The 19,503-nt window shown below is 14.3% G+C and overlaps 2 protein-coding genes and 1 non-coding gene across 3 annotated transcripts, besides 42 other annotated features; all 3 read right to left on the bottom strand. All coding sequences in view use genetic code 6, as the record gives it.

The window, feature by feature from the left end:
* Window positions 1-74: 74 nt before the first annotated feature.
* Window positions 75-143: a microsatellite.
* Window positions 108-162: a microsatellite.
* Window positions 163-766: 604 nt separating this feature from the next.
* Window positions 767-863: a microsatellite.
* Window positions 768-832: a microsatellite.
* Window positions 774-873: a microsatellite.
* A 923-nt stretch (window positions 874-1,796) lies between these two features.
* Window positions 1,797-4,484, bottom strand: IMG5_179380 (protein kinase domain protein; the record flags this gene model as incomplete). Its single annotated transcript, XM_004027577.1, has 8 exons — window positions 4,182-4,484; window positions 3,588-4,063; window positions 3,008-3,457; window positions 2,547-2,563; window positions 2,464-2,472; window positions 2,210-2,394; window positions 2,006-2,131; window positions 1,797-1,931 (listed from the first exon to the last, which is right to left on the bottom strand). Exons 1-8 carry the CDS (start codon window positions 4,362-4,364, stop codon window positions 1,797-1,799), a joined length of 1,581 nt encoding a protein of 526 aa, XP_004027626.1. The 5' UTR covers window positions 4,365-4,484.
* Window positions 2,174-2,207: a microsatellite.
* Window positions 2,612-2,642: a microsatellite.
* Window positions 2,867-2,970: a microsatellite.
* Window positions 2,869-2,968: a microsatellite.
* Window positions 3,485-3,511: a microsatellite.
* Window positions 3,509-3,559: a microsatellite.
* Window positions 3,512-3,571: a microsatellite.
* Window positions 4,115-4,168: a microsatellite.
* Window positions 4,485-5,055: 571 nt separating the features above from the next.
* Window positions 5,056-5,153: a microsatellite.
* Window positions 5,083-5,127: a microsatellite.
* Window positions 5,086-5,165: a microsatellite.
* Window positions 5,117-5,168: a microsatellite.
* A 392-nt stretch (window positions 5,169-5,560) lies between these two features.
* Window positions 5,561-5,606: a microsatellite.
* Window positions 5,561-5,610: a microsatellite.
* A 440-nt stretch (window positions 5,611-6,050) lies between these two features.
* Window positions 6,051-6,100: a microsatellite.
* Window positions 6,101-6,266: 166 nt separating this feature from the next.
* Window positions 6,267-6,365: a microsatellite.
* Window positions 6,366-6,438: 73 nt separating this feature from the next.
* On the bottom strand, window positions 6,439-7,128 carry IMG5_179370 (inositol -trisphosphate receptor, putative; the record flags this gene model as incomplete). Its single annotated transcript, XM_004027576.1, has 2 exons — window positions 6,439-6,722; window positions 6,804-7,128. 2 exons carry the CDS (start codon window positions 7,126-7,128, stop codon window positions 6,439-6,441), a joined length of 609 nt encoding a protein of 202 aa, XP_004027625.1.
* A 1,000-nt stretch (window positions 7,129-8,128) lies between these two features.
* Window positions 8,129-8,176: a microsatellite.
* A 295-nt stretch (window positions 8,177-8,471) lies between these two features.
* Window positions 8,472-8,539: a microsatellite.
* Window positions 8,485-8,568: a microsatellite.
* Window positions 8,495-8,563: a microsatellite.
* Window positions 8,569-9,993: 1,425 nt separating the features above from the next.
* Window positions 9,994-10,269: a microsatellite.
* Window positions 10,270-10,406: 137 nt separating this feature from the next.
* Window positions 10,407-10,462: a microsatellite.
* Window positions 10,463-10,518: 56 nt separating this feature from the next.
* Window positions 10,519-10,605: a microsatellite.
* A 542-nt stretch (window positions 10,606-11,147) lies between these two features.
* Window positions 11,148-11,187: a microsatellite.
* Window positions 11,188-11,893: 706 nt separating this feature from the next.
* Window positions 11,894-11,928: a microsatellite.
* Window positions 11,929-11,950: 22 nt separating this feature from the next.
* Window positions 11,951-11,984: a microsatellite.
* Window positions 11,985-13,425: 1,441 nt separating this feature from the next.
* Window positions 13,426-13,513: a microsatellite.
* A 618-nt stretch (window positions 13,514-14,131) lies between these two features.
* Window positions 14,132-14,226: a microsatellite.
* Window positions 14,227-16,207: 1,981 nt separating this feature from the next.
* Window positions 16,208-16,280, bottom strand: IMG5_179360. Its single transcript has one exon. It is a non-coding gene; the product is annotated as a tRNA-Lys (tRNA).
* Window positions 16,281-17,351: 1,071 nt separating this feature from the next.
* Window positions 17,352-17,399: a microsatellite.
* Window positions 17,368-17,399: a microsatellite.
* A 3-nt stretch (window positions 17,400-17,402) lies between these two features.
* Window positions 17,403-17,466: a microsatellite.
* Window positions 17,467-17,539: 73 nt separating this feature from the next.
* Window positions 17,540-17,586: a microsatellite.
* Window positions 17,587-17,712: 126 nt separating this feature from the next.
* Window positions 17,713-17,746: a microsatellite.
* A 35-nt stretch (window positions 17,747-17,781) lies between these two features.
* Window positions 17,782-17,840: a microsatellite.
* An 18-nt stretch (window positions 17,841-17,858) lies between these two features.
* Window positions 17,859-17,909: a microsatellite.
* Window positions 17,910-18,581: 672 nt separating this feature from the next.
* Window positions 18,582-18,626: a microsatellite.
* Window positions 18,627-18,962: 336 nt separating this feature from the next.
* Window positions 18,963-19,010: a microsatellite.
* Window positions 19,011-19,503: the final 493 nt, after the last annotated feature.

The raw sequence follows: 19,503 nt of genomic DNA, 5'->3' as shown, positions 1-19,503 counted from the left end.
TTTTTTACAAATTACTGTAAATTTAATCATTTAAAATTCTTCAAAACATATTTAACAAAAACAAAAACATTCATTTATATTTTTATTATGAGAAATACATATATCTTATATTATTTATTTTATAAATAAATATATCTATATATATACATAAATAATATTTATATATTATTTTTACTTTTATTGCATTTATAACATAAATAAAATTATGTTTAGGATTTTATTATTTGCATATTTTAACAATATAAACATTAAATTTATATACTTAATTATTAATTATTTTTAATATTTAAAGCTATTTATTCTTCTTCTTTTATCTTTTCTTTGCTTAATATATTATTTAATTATTCCTATATTTATAACATATCTACTATATATTTAAAGACTTTTAAAAAACATTATTTTTATTATTTATTACTTCTAGAAAAATAATTAGCACAAATTCTATGCAAATACTCTTCATTTTAGATAAAATTTTCTTTATAATATATACTGTCAAAAACTTAGCAAAGATAAATTGATTCTTTTTATTATATTATAATTTTCAATTATAAAAAAAAATTTACTTTTATCATAAATAATATAACATTGTAAAAAAATACAAGTTTAAAATTTATTATTGTATTTCTAAATGCAAAAACCACAAAAACAATGCCCACAATTTAAAAAATGGAAATCTTTTGTGTTTTATTAACAAAAGTCACAATATTAAACATAATTTATCTAATTAAATTAATACAAAGATTAAAATAAATAAATAAATATTAAATTATATATTATATATATTATATATATATTTTTATATAAATTTATATATATTTATATATATTTATATGAATTTTTTAATATTTATATTTATTTTTATACATATTTATAAATGTATTTTTTTAATATATATTCATCTTTATTTTTATTATTACTTTCTTTTTCTTATTTCAATTCACAACTACTTTTATTCTTTTATAAATTTTTTGCAATTTAAATTTTGTTTTAATTTTATACAAATATATTTTTATTATTTTTTTAGAAAATAAACACAACTAAGTTTATTTACGATTTTTTATTTTTATTTATACAATGTCGTATTTTTCTTTATTTTTGTTATATTCTATTTTCATTATATTTATTTCAAAAAAATCGACTAACATTTAAATCATATTATTATTTACTATTTATTCGTTATTTTGTGTGTTTAAATTTTGACTCAAAGAGTAATTATATATTACATTTTGGCGTAGTTTTTCCAACAAAAACCTCTAATAAATAATTCTCCTCTTATTATTTATTATTTGTTAGATAAAAATTATTTATACGCAATATATTTTCCATTTCTATCATTTATTTTTATTATATTTTAAAGCTTTACTGAAAATCTTTCTATGTTGTTTGTTGATATTATTATAAATTATTATTTATATCCTTCCTATATTTATTAAATTAATTTTCATGACTTTATAAAGCCTTTTATATTATTTTTAGACATTTCGAATTATTATAAACTATTAATTATTCAAAAATTCCTAAAAAAAGATTACCTAATTAAAGATCTGTAAAAATTCTAAAATATGATGTTTTTTCTTAAAAAAACTAATAAATTTATTCTATTCCTTAAACTTAATTTAATTGGATTAATTTAATAATTTATTCTGAATTTTTTTCATATTAATAAATTTACATATTTTTTTTTTAAAAAAAAAAAAAAAAAGGAATTAATATTTTATATATTATTAATTTTTTTTTTTATTTTTAAAATATTTCTTATATAAATTATATATATAAAAAAAAAAAAAAAAATATTTTCAATAATTAGTTCCTTCAGCAGGTTAAGAAAGTTTTTTATTTGCATTCATTTCATTTTTTAATCCAATTAAAACACTTTCAATAGTATTTGTAACTTTCCAATTTTTCAAAGGCGCAAATTTAGATATTTCAATCTTTTTTTTAAAAAAAAAATAAAATAACAAAAATAATAATAAATATAATAATATTAATATATATATATATTTACTTAACCATTAGATTAATTAACACAAGGAAGATTTATTTTACTTAAAAATTTTACTTAAGGAGGTTAATTAGGATAATTAGGTCCACATACAATTTTAAGTGAATATATTCTTCCTTCAAACGAAGTCTATTTTATATATATATATTATTTTATTTTATAAATTGCATCTTTTTCTTTTTTTTTCTTTTTTTTTCTTTTTTTTACATTATATGGACCTAATATAGTACCATTCCAATTAGTAAATGTCATATCTTCGGCTATTTTTTAAAATATTTGCTATAAAAACAGGTTATATTTACCATTATCTAAACCATAAGATACTGTTTAATCACCTATTCCTTTTTCACCACGTTCTAATTCTTCTAATAGTCTAAATCTTCTTGGTACAACTTATAAATTTTATTTTTTTGGTATAAATAATATGTGATTTTTTATTCATTATTTATAAATAAAACTACCTGCATTATCTTTATAATATTTTCATTTTTTTAAAAAAATTATTTCATAAATTTATATTATTATATATGTTTTAAAATATTACCCATTTATTATAAGTTTCTTTTTGTATTTTTATATTTATTAAATAAAAAAAAAAAAAAAATTGTAATATATAAATATATATATTTAAATATATATAAAAATTAACATATATTTTAATTTTTAATGTACAATCATAAAAAAATTAGATTAATTTTTTTCAATTATATATCTATAATAATATATATATATATAAAAATTTATAAACTTTTATTATAAATTATTTTTCTTATCAACTGCTCTCAACAATATATTTCCTTTATTTATTATTATTTATTTCTTTTTCTTCTTTATCTTCTTTAATAATATCTTTTTAATTATTTTCTAAAAAAAAAATAACAAAATAAAAAAATATAAACTAAAAAAAAAAAGAAAAAAGAAAAAAAAAAAAAAGAAAAAGAAAAAGAACAAAAAAAAAAAAAAAAACTTATAATATTTTCAATAGATTTATATTTTTCTATCTACCCTATTGTATAATGCTTTTGATCTGTTTCCTAATCCCCATTAATAATCGGGTCACTAGAAATTAAAGTGTTCGCCTCATCATCCATAATCATTATATTCTTAATCTAATCCTTCTAAATATATGGAATCCTTAAAGGCTTTATAAACATTGATTAATATTTTTCCCTTAATTAAGGGATTTAATCATAGTCTGTATTTTCATTTTAATTTAAATTAGCATCTATAGAAAACCTTTTTAATTTATTTTTATTGTTAAAAAATGGATGTCTTAAAGCATCAAAACACGAAATTCTTTAATTAGGATCTTTTTCTAACATACACATCATTATATCTTTGCAATTTTTAGATAAGTTTTCGTATTCTTTCTTATTCCAATTAATTTCACAATCTTTATTTTTTTTTAATACATTATTAAAATCTTTTCCGGGAAATACAGCTTCGCCTGTAATTCTATAATTTTTTTATTATTTTAAATAAAAAAATAATTAAAAATAATTAAAAATATATATATATATATATATATATATATATATTTTATATTTATATTTATATTGATATTGATATAATTTTTATTTCTTACAATATATGAAATATCACTCCTATAGAAAATACATCACAAACTAAAGAATAGCCTTATGTTTTATCTACCAAATTAGCTATTTCAGGAGCAACGAAACCAGGAGTTCCGCATTTTGGGAAAATATAAGGAATATCATTAGCATATGAGGCAAGTCCAAAATCTATTATTTTAATTATTGGTTTTTTATTTTAGGAATAAGAAAATAATATATTTTCAGGTTTAATATCTCTATGCATTATTTATTTAGATGAACAATAATAAATTCCTTGTAATACCATTTAAATTATATTTTATACTTCATCTTCTGTAAAAGGACTATTTGATCTTTTTTTTATTTCGTCTTATAAGGAATTTCCTTCTAAAATTTCCATTACGAAATAAAAATTATTTTACCCTTCAAAAACTTCAAATAATTTAATTACATTTTCATTATCAATTAAATCTCTCATTATTTTTAATTCATTATATAAAGAAAGCTAAAATATTTATTTTAAATATATAAAAATAAGTAAATTTTTGAATATTTTAATATATAAATATAAATATATATTTATAAATTTATACATATAAATATTACATATTTTTATAATTTACCATTCCTTTATCAATTTCAAATAATTTTTATTTTTCAAAACATTTTACAGCATATTTTATTCCAGTTTCTTTATGTACAGCTGCATATACTTTAGCATAATTTCCTTTTCCGATATAAGATATCACATCATATTCGTCTTAAAATCGTGCTTGGAATATTTATTAATTTAATAATGATTTCATTTTTAATAATTAGATATCTTCACAATAATATTCATATACTTTATCATCACTTAATAAATGAAATCCTATAAGTTTTTATTATTATTTTTTTTTATTAAAATTCCATACAATTCTTACATTTGGTTTTAATTCTATAATTTTACAAGGTATTTATTGAAACGGTTCCTTTAATATTGTTATGTTTTAAAATATAAAATTTATATTACTTTGCATATTAAAAAAAATTCATTCAAAATATAAGCATATCTAATTTTTTAATTACTTTGTTTTATTATTTTGCATTATATTTAGCATTAGCTATAATCTAATCTTCCGTTTATTATATATTTATTTATTTCTACAGAACTACGAAAAAAATTTCATTTTATATTTCATATGCTGTATAAATACTTTTTTCTTAAGGCTTTATAATAGAATTATATTAATTAGTTTTAAGACTTATATATTTATATTTTAATATATATTTAAAAATTAAGATTATATTTTTACGTTTATATTTTCTTAGCTTAACTTATTTTAAAAGATGCTCTATAATTATGGAGCTAATTTTATTCTTATTAAGATTATTAAGATTAGTAATTTTATTATTACAACTATAATTCCTAAATTTATTATTACAAATTTTATTATTATATTTATTATTATAAAAAATTTCTTAAACTTTTTATTATAAAATTAAATCGTAATTGTTTTATTATTAAGTTTATATATTATAACTTTATTATTATTATTATTATTATTATTATTATTATTATTATTATTAATTTTATTTACATTTTTATTAATTTTCTATATAATTTTATTCTGTTAATGTTTATTTATTATTCATACTTTAAATTTCATTAGATTTTTCAACAGATTAATTTTTTATTCAATTTGTTTTAATTTTCTTTATTTATGAAATATATGATTACTATCTATATATATTCCGTTAACTTTAGATTATTTTGATAGTTGTTTTAATATTTAAGAATTTGCTTTTATATTGTTTTTTAATATATATTCTTTATATATATTTACTGTTATTTTCATAAATTGTATTATATTAAATATCACATAGTTTCTATCTATTATTATTTTTTGTTTTATTAAATATTTACTTTTAAAATTATTTATACATTAACTATTCTTATGTATGATTTTGCAATTTATTTAATATTAAAGATCGTCTCATTTAATATATATTCTAAAATATTTTATTTTTAATTATTTGTTATTTTTTTAATATTTTTATTAATTTTTTTATAATGATTTAATTTTTAATTATAACCATACATTATATATATATTAAATATTGATATTATTTTATTAAAAACAAAATGTAATTTTAATTTAATATTTGATTTTTTTCTATAAAGATAAATAAAATATATTATTATTTTAAATATTCAAAGATTGTAAGTAAAATATTAAGATAATGAAGGATTATATATATATTTAAAGAATAATAAGAATTTTTTAAAAAAATAATTTTAAATTTATATGTATAATTTATTTATAAAAAAAATATTATTTAAAAAAAATAAAATTAAAATTTAAAAAATGAATAATTTATATATATATATATATAAATATATATAGAATCATAATTAAAAATTTAATAGTTATCTATAGAAAAAAAAATTATTTTTAATATTTTTATAAAAAGAATGAGAAAAATAAGAAGAAAATAAATAATATGAAATGTAAAATAATATAATAAATTATAATTATAAAAAATATATTTATATAAAATAAGAAATGAAAATTTATAAACATATATAATGTATATAAATAAAAATAATTATTATTATTTTTATATAAAAAAAATAAGAATAATAAATTAAAATAAATATTAAATAAATTCAATATAAAAAATTACCATTATATAAATAAATAAAGATATATTTAAAAAATGATTTAATATATATATATATATATATATATATTATTTATTTAAATATATATAAATATATATTTTTATTAATACATATATATATTCATATATGCATTTATATATATTTTAATTAAAATTTTAATTATGCTTTTTAAAATATTATATTATTTTTATCTAATTTAAAGATTATTATTATTATCATTTTATTTTTTTTATTTAATCTTCTTTTTACATCATATTTTATATAGAAATAGATTTCCCAATTGGAAACCATGATATATTTTAAGTATCCAAGTTATTTCTTATAAAATATTCTGTCCCATCTAAATCATTTATCTCTTTTTATTTTATCATTATAATAAATGCCAAATAATTCCATAAATGATGCTCTTTTTCGATATGTTTTTAAAAATTTATTCCCAAATTGTAAAAATCAGCTCTATCTTAATTACAAATAAAACATTTATTTTTTGAATCATTATCTAAAATTTATATATATATATATAAATATATTTTTATATGTTTTTATTTCATTTACATTTTTTTTTTTTTATAAAATTTACCTTTAAAATATTTAATATCTCTTAATTCTGCAAAAGTATCAATAATAATACCAAATATTATATTTAGCCAAATAACAATAATTACTAAAAAAAAGCTTAACTCAAAAATAAATCTTCCATAATATTAATTTTAACCAGGATAAACTTAATCAAATGATTCACCTATTCCACCACCATTTCTTAAACCTAAATTCAAAAAAAGTAAAAAGCAATCAAGTTTATTTCCACATACTTATAAATTATTATTATTTCCATTAAATTAAAACGAATTTTTTAGATCATTAGAAAAATAAGCAGATATAGAATATATATAAACTATTATCATTCCTAATACAGCAGTCATTAGTAAAGACACTGAATTTAAAGTTATTGCCTTTATAACATTTCTTAATACAACCTTTTTTTTATAAATATTTAAATAATTTTTTTTTTTGATTTACTGATCTTTCAATAATATCTAATAATGTAAGACTATAAAATAAAGGATTAATATAAAATCCAAGAAAACTTAAAATAATAAAAATAGTTAAATATAAAAGTTGACTTTCTATAAATAATAAATCTATTGCCATATAAAATATTTTCTTAATAAAATTTCTTAACTAATTATTTATATTTTTTTTTTAATTTTTTAATATTTTTCTTTACAATGTAAATTTATTTCTGTGTGTCTAATTTTTATTTCATTTTATTAATTTCTAATGAATATCTATTTGTAAAATTTAAACTTTACGAATATTTATTAATTGTATTTTTATATTCTAAAGGAAACTAAAATATAATCCATATAATAAAAATAATGAGAACTGTTATTAATTAAATTATCTCTAAAACTTATATTAGTAATAAATACTATTAATTCAAATTAGTATTATTATCTTTTACCATATCTAAAAGAATAAACCTTAGAAAATTAATTAAAAAAATAATATAAATATATATATTTAACAAATTAATAATGAAGACAATAAATAAATTAAAATTTCTTAATCTAGAAAGATAAGTTAAATTAAAAAATAATCCTTTAGAATTTAATAACAAAAAATATCTAATTTCATCCAAAAAAAAGTTTTCTTATTAAAGAAATCCTTAAATTTTTTAATTGGCTGTTTCTCTATCACAAAAATCAAGAAACTTTTCTCTTGTTATTTAGGATAAATATTTCATTAATTTTGGTTTTCGGAAATATATTTTTTATAGATTTCCTTTCTAGTTTATTATTTCTATAGATATAGTTCTTTATTTATAAAAAATTAACGAGTTTTTTATATTTTTATCGTTTTTTTCATTACTTTTATTCTTTATTTTTTTTTAAAAAATATAATTATTTTATTTTTTATATATATATTTTACTATTTTTATCATTATATTTTTATAATTCTTCCTAAAATTATTATCTAAATATTTCAAGTTTTTAAATAAAATGAAACAACTGAATCCTTCGTTTATATGTAAATTGCTATTTATATAATTAATTAAGTTTTTTTGATAACTTTAAAGCCCAAAGTCATTTGCTTTTTTTAACTTTTTATTTTAATTTTATTTTTAATAGTCAGAATCATAATCTTCATTTAAAATTTCCAAATTTTTTTCGTCTTATTTATATTTTAAAAACTTCCTCAGTCCTAAATGCTTATTTTCTATTGTTTTAATGCAAAAAAATGAATAATATAAATATATATATATATATATATATATATATATATATATATTTATGTTTATATATATTTATATATTTACTTATTTTTTTATAAATTTATTTATAATTAAAGTAAGCATTTTGCATCTTTTTAATATATTAATATTAATCTATTTAAGATGACAATTTTTAAATAATTTCTACTTCTTCACTACCATCAAATAAACTTTTTATAAAAAGAATTATTTTTAAGGAAAACTATGAATTTATCTAATTATTTTTCTTTTATTTGAATTTAAATCTTTTACTTTTTCCATTAAACTCTGCTATAATATCTTCTAAATTCTCCAATATTTTTGAATGGCATAAAACTTTTTAATTCTCAATACAAGGCCCCTACGTTAATTCTATTAAAGTATTTAAAATTTAAAGCCCCAATTTAAAATTATTTTAATTCATAATCTTATAATATTTTTAGAATATATCACTCAAGAAAATAACAATATTAATCGAATTTGATTTTACTTAATCATTAATATCAGTCTGTACCCTTAAATAATTCTACATTAATAAAAAATGATTCTCGCAAGATAGTCTTATACATTCAATAGTATATATAAGATTTTCTTATATTTATTATATAATCTATTATATATATATATATATATAAAATGAATTTATTTTTATTTACAAATATTTATATATATATAATTTAATTACATTATTATAATTAAAATATTCTTCATTTTATTTATCTGATATATATTCATCATTATTTTTGATATAATTTTTAAATTAATTGAAATTATCTTTTATAAAACAATGAATCGTGCGTATAAATTAATTTTAATTATCATTTTGCAGATATCTTTTTAATTTATGTAATATATCATTGTTTGCTTTTTTCATAAAATTATTATATCCTAAAATATATTCCAATTTCATTTTAGGATCATCTTCATGGACAATTAAATCACATAAAAAGTTCAAATATCCAACATCACTTAAATCTGTTTAAATAATATTACTTATAGATTCATTTCTTTTATAATTTGATATTTTTCTTAACATTTACATTGCAAGCATTCTTATTGTGACTTAATTTTCCCTTTTTCCTGTTTACTAAGCCAAAACTTCAATGTAACTTAATAAAATTTATTTAAATTATTCAGGTTATTTTTGTTAAGTAGACATAAGTATTTATATATATTCTTTTATTTCTATATCATGTTCTCTTTGTATAAATTTTTTATTAAAATATTAAAAGTTATTTTTCTTTTCTAATTTAATTATTATATTTCTATTATTTTATTTCTCAATAAATGTTTATGAAAAAAGTTAAATTTCTAAATTTTCTAATAATTTAATAAGGCTATTATTTTTTATTTGTAATTATTATATTTCATTTTTATCTGTTATTTTTATCTAAAAAAATACTTATTTGTTTAATTATTGTTTATTTTATTGAATATTTAATATAGTAGATTATCTATATGTAAGATTATTTTATTCTAATTTCTATAATTTTTAAAAAAAGTATAAAATATTTATATATATATATATATATATATTTATATATATATATATATAAATATATATATATATATATATACATATATACATATATACATATATACATATATACATATATACATATATACATATATACATATATACATATATACATATATACATATATACATATATACATATATACATATATACATATATACATATATTCATATATACATATATACATATATACATATATACATATATACATATATACATATATACATATATACATATATACATATATACATATATTTAAACTTACTATAGTTGTTTTTTTTTGTTAATCATTTATATTATAAATTTAACATATTTCTTCTTTAATTTAATTGTATTGATATAATAAATCATGATTAATTTTATTCCAATATTCTTATTAATCATTTAAAATATTAATTAATTATAAAAATCTTTTATTTTTAATTAAAATACAAAATATTTATTTTTATTACATATCTATAATTTTTCGATCATTATCTATGGGTTCTGGAGGTATCTTTAATTTATAAATATATATATATATATATATATATATATATATATATATATATATATATATATATATATATATATATATATATATATATATATTATCGAAATAAATTAATATTTATACTTTATTTATAAATTCTTTAATCATTGGAATAATTCCATTTAATATATAAAGTTTAAACGACTAATATAAATTAATTTGAACTAAATACTCATCTGAATAAAACTAATCTTCTTTGAAGATATTTTTAAATTCCGAAAATAGGTAATTCTCTTAATATTTATCAACTTCACTTTAAACTTTATTAATCTCAATAAAAGTAATCAGTTCCTTTTACAAAAATCTCAAAATTTAACAAACTTCTTCATAATCTTAAGATTCTATTTATTTTTAATTGATATAAGTAGCTAATAGAAATTAAAGAAATTCATACTTAAGAGGGTATAAATATTCTGCAAAAATTAAATTTTCATGAATTTATTTAATAGAAAACAATCCTCTAACAAAAGTATAAATTTACTAAGAAGCATTTTTAGCCATTAATTTGAAAGTTCTTAAAAGGCAGATCAATATGCAAGAATTATTGGGAAAGTCTATTTTTTTGATATCTTATTAAGTGATATTTTTATTTACATTAATCTCTTAATTTTAATTATTTTAATTTATTTATTCTTAATTTTGTTAAAAGTTAATTTTTTACAAAGAAATACACATATTTAAACTAGGTAAATTGTTTAATTCTTATTTTAAACTTTTTTAAATATTCTAACTGAATTCCGGATATCTCTATTGTATTTATGAAACTATATAATTCGCATTTTAAAGAATTATTTTATTATTAATAGTAAAAAAGTACTTTAACATATCCAAAAAATAAATAGAATAAGACTTATCTTCTGGTATTCTTTTTACTATTTATATCATTATTTCTTATAAAATAATTTTCATTTAAGATTTTGAAGATAAAAAACTCATTAATTATCCATAATTATTTTTCTATATTTATGATATGAGTACAAAAAATAATTATTAAACTTAAGAATCGGTAGATATTAAACTAAAAGTTAAGCTTTTTTCAGATTACTCTTCTTAGAATTTTTAACCTGTAAATTTTTTTGTTCTAACAAAATTTATTGATTTTATTCGTTTTTTATACAGAAAAATATTAATATGGGCATACATAACATAAGTATTTTTTTTTTTAATTTTTTATATCAGTTTCTTTAAATAAAAAGTCTAATAAAACTATTAACTTTTAGTGAAAATTCATATTAGCCATCATATTTTAGATTTAGTTTAAATTTTTTAAATCTATATAATATTCATCCGCTAAATTATAATAGTTTTTTTCAACATATTCTTTATTAAACTATATATTTAATTAATATAAAAATAATATTTTAATAAAATTAATTTTTAATTATAATTTTTAAATAATATTGATAAAATTATATGAAGTCTAAAATATATATAAAGTACTTTTTATATATTAGATGGTTTTTTAATTTAAGTATTATTTCTATTTTTATACATAGTATTATTTTAAAGTATATTAAAACCTTCATCATTTTAAATTAAATTACTAGTTTCCCAAACAGTATTAAATTTAAGTCTTTAAACATTCTCAAATTAATTTATTTTAACAAAAATCTTATCACAGAGTTCATTAAGAGCATTTTATAAATAAATTAAAATTTCTAATTTTTTAGCACATTCATAATTAGGAATATACTTCATATTAACAATTGAATAATGTATACATTCATAAATTTATTAAAAAAATTATACATTTTAAAATTGGAATCCTCTATAGGCTATATAATATTTATACTTTAATAAACATTATGATTTCTTGAAAATAAATTATAAATATTAAAAACAACCTAAGATTTTATCTCTATATTGTTAAAAAGTAGAATCTTATTTAAAATCTCAATCAATTACTTATAATAGGATTCGTTATAGCTAAAAATTTCTTAATTATATAAAATTTTATTCACCTTTTCTTTATTTTACCTTTAGTTATTTTTTAATAGACCTTATTTTTCATTCATTTAATATAATAATTCTAATAAATGATTCTATTATATATATTCAATTTATTATAAAATTTTCAAAGAACATAAAATCCATTATTTATGTTCAATAGACTAAACTACAAAACCTTTAGTTTTTTACTATAATTAAATTAATATTATGTTTGGCTTATTAAAAAAGAAGAATAGATAGCGGATTATTATTAATTAATATTTTGATTACTTTAATTTAATTCCATTAAGGAAATTTAATATTATAGAAAATTCATTAAAGTTTATTTTAATTTAATTATATCATATATAGAAAAGAATTACCTCTAAAGTAAAAAATTATATGTTTTTAAAACAGATAGAATTAATTTAGAATTTTTTTGATTATTATTTATATCAGATAATATTTATTAATCCAAAAACTATTTTAATAATAATCTATTTTCATTATTTATATATATTGTTTAATTGCTTTAATATTAACATTTTTAATATAAATGTGAATTTGGTTGTTTTAATTTTTTCATTTTTATATAATTTGGATAATTAATTTTAAATATTTAACGAAAATCATTTTTTATATAACTTTCTTTCAATAAACTTAAGAAAATAGCCTTTAAGTAAATATTTATGTATATGTATATATTATTAGTATATTTTATTTACTCTATATTATTCAGCTAATTTTTTATTATTAATAATTTTGAATATAGTTTAAAAAGGGTATAATTCATTTACATGTAAAATAACTAAAGAAACATTTGCTTTACAAAGTTCTATCATTAAATTTATTACAACTATACTATAATCAAAAACTTCTCTTTCTTAAATTTCTAAATCTTTATTAATACAATATTTTAATTGGCTGTTTATTAATAAATAAACCTTTAGATATATACATATATAATTATATATATAATTATATATAAATAAATATATATATATATATATATATATATATATATATATATATTTATATTTATTATTACTTCATCATTATCTTCTATATAAGGTCTAAATATATTACTTTTGCAATCTATTATTGTTTTAATAATTTCTTCTGATTAATTTTTTGATCTATATTCATTATACTAACAAAAAGTAAGTAGTAGATTTAATGCATTAATATTAAAAGCCTCAAATTAAATATAAGTTGTAAGTATTTCGAAATCATTTTAAAAAGAAACATTTAGTTTAGTCATTTTAAATAATTCAAAACAAAATAAATCAAATCTTAAATCAAGTATAATATTCTCGTCTAAAATTATTTTTTTCAATAAATTATACCATTATAATGTATAAACAGAATTGGCATAATTCTATACATATATTTTTTTATAAAAAGAAAATAATATCTATAAATAAAATAAAAATTTAAACTTATTAACATATTAATTCTAAAAATATCAAAACTTAATGAACAAATTAGAAAATATAGCTTTATCCTTAAACATCTACAAGAAGAAATTTTTCATTATATATAGTTTCTATTAATTTCATAAAAATATCAATCAAACCTAATTCTCGGAAATAATTCTATTTCTCATGAACAGGTAATTAATTTATTGTATATACAATATTTTTACTCTTAAAGACAATATAATATATATATATATATATATATATATATATAATAAATATATAATTTATAAAAATTATTTATATATATATATATATATAAATTTATATATAAAATTACTTTTTCATTTTTTATAATATCACAAATCCATAAATTAAGATTAATTAATGATTATTCAGTTTTTTCAATATATTTTTAATCATATAATGTTTTTTATGGTTATTCTAGTATTTCAAAAATAACTTCTACTTAAGACATAATACTAATAATATTTGATATAATATGATTAGGAATAGGTTAAAAGAAAAAGAAATCTCCATTTAAACTATTTTAATATAGTGAATTATAATTTCTTTTTAAAGTATTAAGATTATTAAACATTGAAATAAATCCTTCATCCAAACAACTATCTGAAATACCTAAAAAATCCTCAATAACATATCCTTCTTATTAATTAGCACACATATAATTACTAAATTTCGAATCTTTAATACTAAAAGAATTAAGTGAAAGTAAATATTATTCTTCTCTACTTATACTTTCCAAAACTAAATCATTATTTAAGCAAAACCACTTCTTAACCTCATCTTTTTATTAAAAGTTTATATTGTTACTAAATTTATTATAAAAAATATTCTTAAAATATTAATTATAATTATAATTAAATAATTTTATATTTTATTATACTAATAATATATATATATATATATACTTTACTTTTTAATATTATAAGTTTTCTAAAATTCTTTAATTGCGTCTTATAATGGAATCGACAATCCCACACCATTTCCTTAATTATTAAATTTAAGATAACTCTAAGTATTAAAATGTCTAATTCTGACATTAACTTTCCCGTAATCTTAACAATCAAACATAATAGGGGTTCCTAAAAGGTCTTCATTTACCGGAAGTATCTAAAAAATACTCGAAGAAGGTATTTATTCATGATATATATAAGGTTTATCGTTAATTAGAAGTACATTAGGGTAAAATCCGCAAAGATTATTTTCGGAAATTAATACTGTGGAAGATTTGTTGTCCCTACGGATGTGTTTTATAGTTACATATTCTCCATAATGTAGAATTTTTTACGAATTTTGGTTATTTTAGTTATTCTATATATTATTTATTTCTATAATTTATGTATTTTCTCTTATAAAAAAAGCTCTGAAAATTTAAATGGAATTTTTTTTATGACCTGCGGTATATAGATTATACAAAAGGCTTTTTTTTGGTTAAAAAATCTATAGATTTTACTTAATATTAATGTTTTTTTTGGAAAAAACTTATTGAATTTTTGGCAAATTTTAATTCTATAAAATCGAGTCATTTTTTTAATTATAAAAATAAAAAAAATCCTAATATTAAATATATTCCCCGTTTTTTTAAAAAATTTAAAAAGGGCTTATTTTTATCTAAAAATGAGTCTAAGAGGATGACATTTTTGATAATTTTAAAGAAAAAGATTTTTAGAAAATTCTTAAATTTCTTATATATTTTCTTCATTTTTAAATAAATCATTATATTTTTCACTTGATGCTTTTAAAAAAGAATTTGAATATATATGATATAATTATATTTCTTAATCTATAGTAATTGGTTATCCTATTAATTATTTCATTATTTTATCATTTAATTATTTCTCGGTTTCTTTTCGTTTATATAGAGTTTCAGTCTTTTTTAATATAGAAACTGATTATAATTTACCTTCATTTGCAGTTATGAATTTCTCATATATTTTTTACGCAATATAATTATGTTTTGGATATATAGCGAATATTAAATCACATGTATATGGATAGTGTGTTATATCATCTTATAATAGATTATTGGGACTACTTTAGACTAAAAATACCTAATTTTCTTATAATGAACGTGCCATTAAATATTTATAATCGGAAGTGTATAATATTATATAATCACCATAATTTATATATTTATCCATTTTTTGATTAAAAAAATTATATATATATAATTTAAGTATATAATATAATATATATATATAAATAAAAATATAATTTTTTATATTTTATTAATTATTTAAAAAATAAATATTTATATATAATGTTAAAAAAAACATTATAAAAAAAAATAAGCCTGCTAGGGGGCTCGAACCCCTGACCACAAGATTAAGAGTCTTGCGCTCTACCGACTGAGCTAAGCGGGCGATATGATATATAACTTAAAATTTAATATATGAAAATTAATCTATTAAATATATATAATATAATCATATAAATTAAAAAAATATTTTTTTTATTATGATTTTCTTTTTTATTATTTATTAAAAATATATTTAATTTATATATATTATATTTAAGAATTATTATAATTTTTTTAAAAATCATATATATATATATTTATTTTAACATTTAATATGTAAAAGAATCTTTATATATTTTTTTTAAATATAAGATTTAATAAAGCATATAAGAATCATATAATTTGAATTTTTTAGAAAAAATTGTAATAAATGCCAAGCTAAATTTATATTAGTTTAAAATAATCTAATTTTCTTATTTTTTTTAAAAAAGGTTAAATTATTATAATTTACATAAATATTTTAATTAAGGAAAAATATTAGATATAAATATTTATAATAAATTAAATAATTAAAAACAGAAACTAATAAATAAAAACTAAAAGGCCGTAAAAGAAATTGAAAATAATTAAGTTTAAGAAAATGTTTTTTTCATAAAAATAAAAAGATTAATTTTGTTAAAATGTTGAACTATAAATTTTAAATAATGATAATGATAATAAGATAAGAAAATAACTTATTAATCAAAAATGTTTTTTACGAAAAAGTAATTTATAATAAAAAATAACATTAATAAAATATTTTATTTAAATGAAAATATATTAAAAAAATTATTAAATTAAAAACAAAATTATAAGAAAATGAAAAATAAAAAAATTAATTTAATTAGTAAAAATTAATAAAATATAAAAAATAAATATAAAAAGTTTAATATAATCTAATATAATTATAATAAAAATACAAAGAAAAATTATTAAATTTATTATATTAATATTTTAATAATATAAATAAATAATATTGAAAATAAATAAGAAATTATAAATTATATAATATTTTAAAAAAATTGATATTCAAAAAATAAGCATTAATAAAGATATTAAAATAAATATAATATATAAGTTTTATTTTTATGTATTAGATAATAAATATAATATGAGATTAACAAATTAAAATAGGATACAAATAAAAGAAAACAAAAAATTAAATATAAATTTAAATATAAATATAAATAAATATAGATATAAAAATTATTTATATTTAATATATTTATATTTATATTTATATTTATATTTATATATTTATTTTATATTTAAAATAATATTAATCTAATATATTTGTTTTATATTAAAATAATATATTGTCTATTTATATAAAATTTATAAATAAAATATAAATATTATTTTTTATTTATAATTTTATTTTATAAATATAAATGTTTATACTTTATATTTAAATTAAACGAATTTTTAAATAATAATAATAATATTTTACAATATTTATTTTAACTTTCTTTTAAAAATTAAATAATCTGATTATCTCTAAATAATTTGCTTAAGTAAATTTATATATAATTTAATAAATAATTTATAAATTTATAAATTTTTAATTTAATATAAATATAATGATATATTTATTAATATTATATATATTATTAAATAAATTAAATATATAATTAATTATATTAAAAATACGTAAAAATAAATTATATAATTAAATTTACATAAATTATTATATTTAATAATATATATATATATTAATTATACCCTTTTATTTTTTTATTAAAATTAATTTATATATTTATATATTTTTTTAAAAAAAGATTTAAAATATAATATTTATATTTAAATCAAACAAAAATTAATAAAATATATTTTTTCTTATTAAATGATAGTTTAGAAATTAAATTTATACAATAATTTGCATTAAAATAACTTTTAAAATAAATTTAATACTGAACGAAATTCATTAAACAATATTTATATATAAAGAAACAATTAAATTACTCGAAAAAACATTAATAATATTAAATTAAATATATTTTTGAATTCCTAATAAAATATTAAAGACAATTAAAAGTAATTAAATAAATATGAATAAGACTAACTATTAATCTAACAAAGTTATAATTTAGATCAATAAATAGTAAGTTAAATAAGTAATATTTAACATAATCCTGAATAAAAAATAAAATATATATATGTCTAAAGGGCTATAAGTTAATCAGGTTAAAGAACTAAAACATATTTATAAAAATAATTAAATAAAAAATTTATTCCTTTTATTTAATAATAGTAATAATAAAAAAATGATTATTTTTTAAAATCAAATATCTAAAGCTTATAGGAATTAAAAAAATTTAATAGTGAAAATCAAATATAAGATGAATTAAAATAAAATGATGATTTTTTTATAATGAGAAATTATTTTATAAAAACTAATAAATTTAATAATAAAAATAATGAAATTAATAATTATTTTTAGAAATTTCATAAAAATAATAATTAAAATATAAAAAAATATGGAATTTTTAATAAAACAAATTAAAATATATAAGACTATTATAAACCAAAAAATGAATATTATTTTTAAAACCATTTAAATAATCTAATAAAATAACAAAAATATAAATATGCTAATGAAATAGTAGAATAAATATCATAAAGTTTGAATAAATAATCTTAAAATTTAGAATTATTATAGAAACTGAAAGATTTTTAAAAGTAAAAAAAATTAATTAAAACTCAATCATAATTTTTACACAGTAAATAAAATATTCAAACTTCTTCCTTAAATAAAAATCAGTTAATTTAAAATAAAAATTAAAGAAAAAATATTAATAAAGATAAAATAAAAATTTAATTTTAACCAAAATCATATAAAAAATGTATTGAAAAAACAAGTTAGACTAACTTTTAATAAAATGAATATTTATAATTTAGTCCTTGGGTTAATAATTTTAATGGAGATTAAAATATTGATTTTATTTAATATACTAAATTTAAATTTTGAATATAAAAAAATCAATTGAATTCTTTTATAATAATCAATATATATTATAATGTTTCACAATTGGTTTTTTAGAATAATTATTTTTACAAAACAATAAATAATATAATTCCTATTTTTTTATTTTCTAAAATAAAAGAAAAAAATTTAAAATTTAAAAAATCATTTTAAAAATTGAATTATTTTTTTTTTAAAAAATTTAAAATGAAAATTAAAAAAAATTAGAAATTAATAAATTATTATATAGAATATTTATTTAAATAAAATAAAGAAGTTATAAGAAAATAATAATATTTTTTAAACAATATTTATTTAATATAAAAAATGAAAATGGAAATAATAA

This window comes from Ichthyophthirius multifiliis (genome assembly GCF_000220395.1).
Source record: "Ichthyophthirius multifiliis unplaced genomic scaffold scaff_1120509251309, whole genome shotgun sequence".
NCBI classification, from domain to species: Eukaryota; Ciliophora; class Oligohymenophorea; order Hymenostomatida; genus Ichthyophthirius; species Ichthyophthirius multifiliis.
The sequence above is the reverse complement of the archived record's forward strand: the minus strand, read 5'-3'. Positions and strand labels throughout refer to the sequence as shown.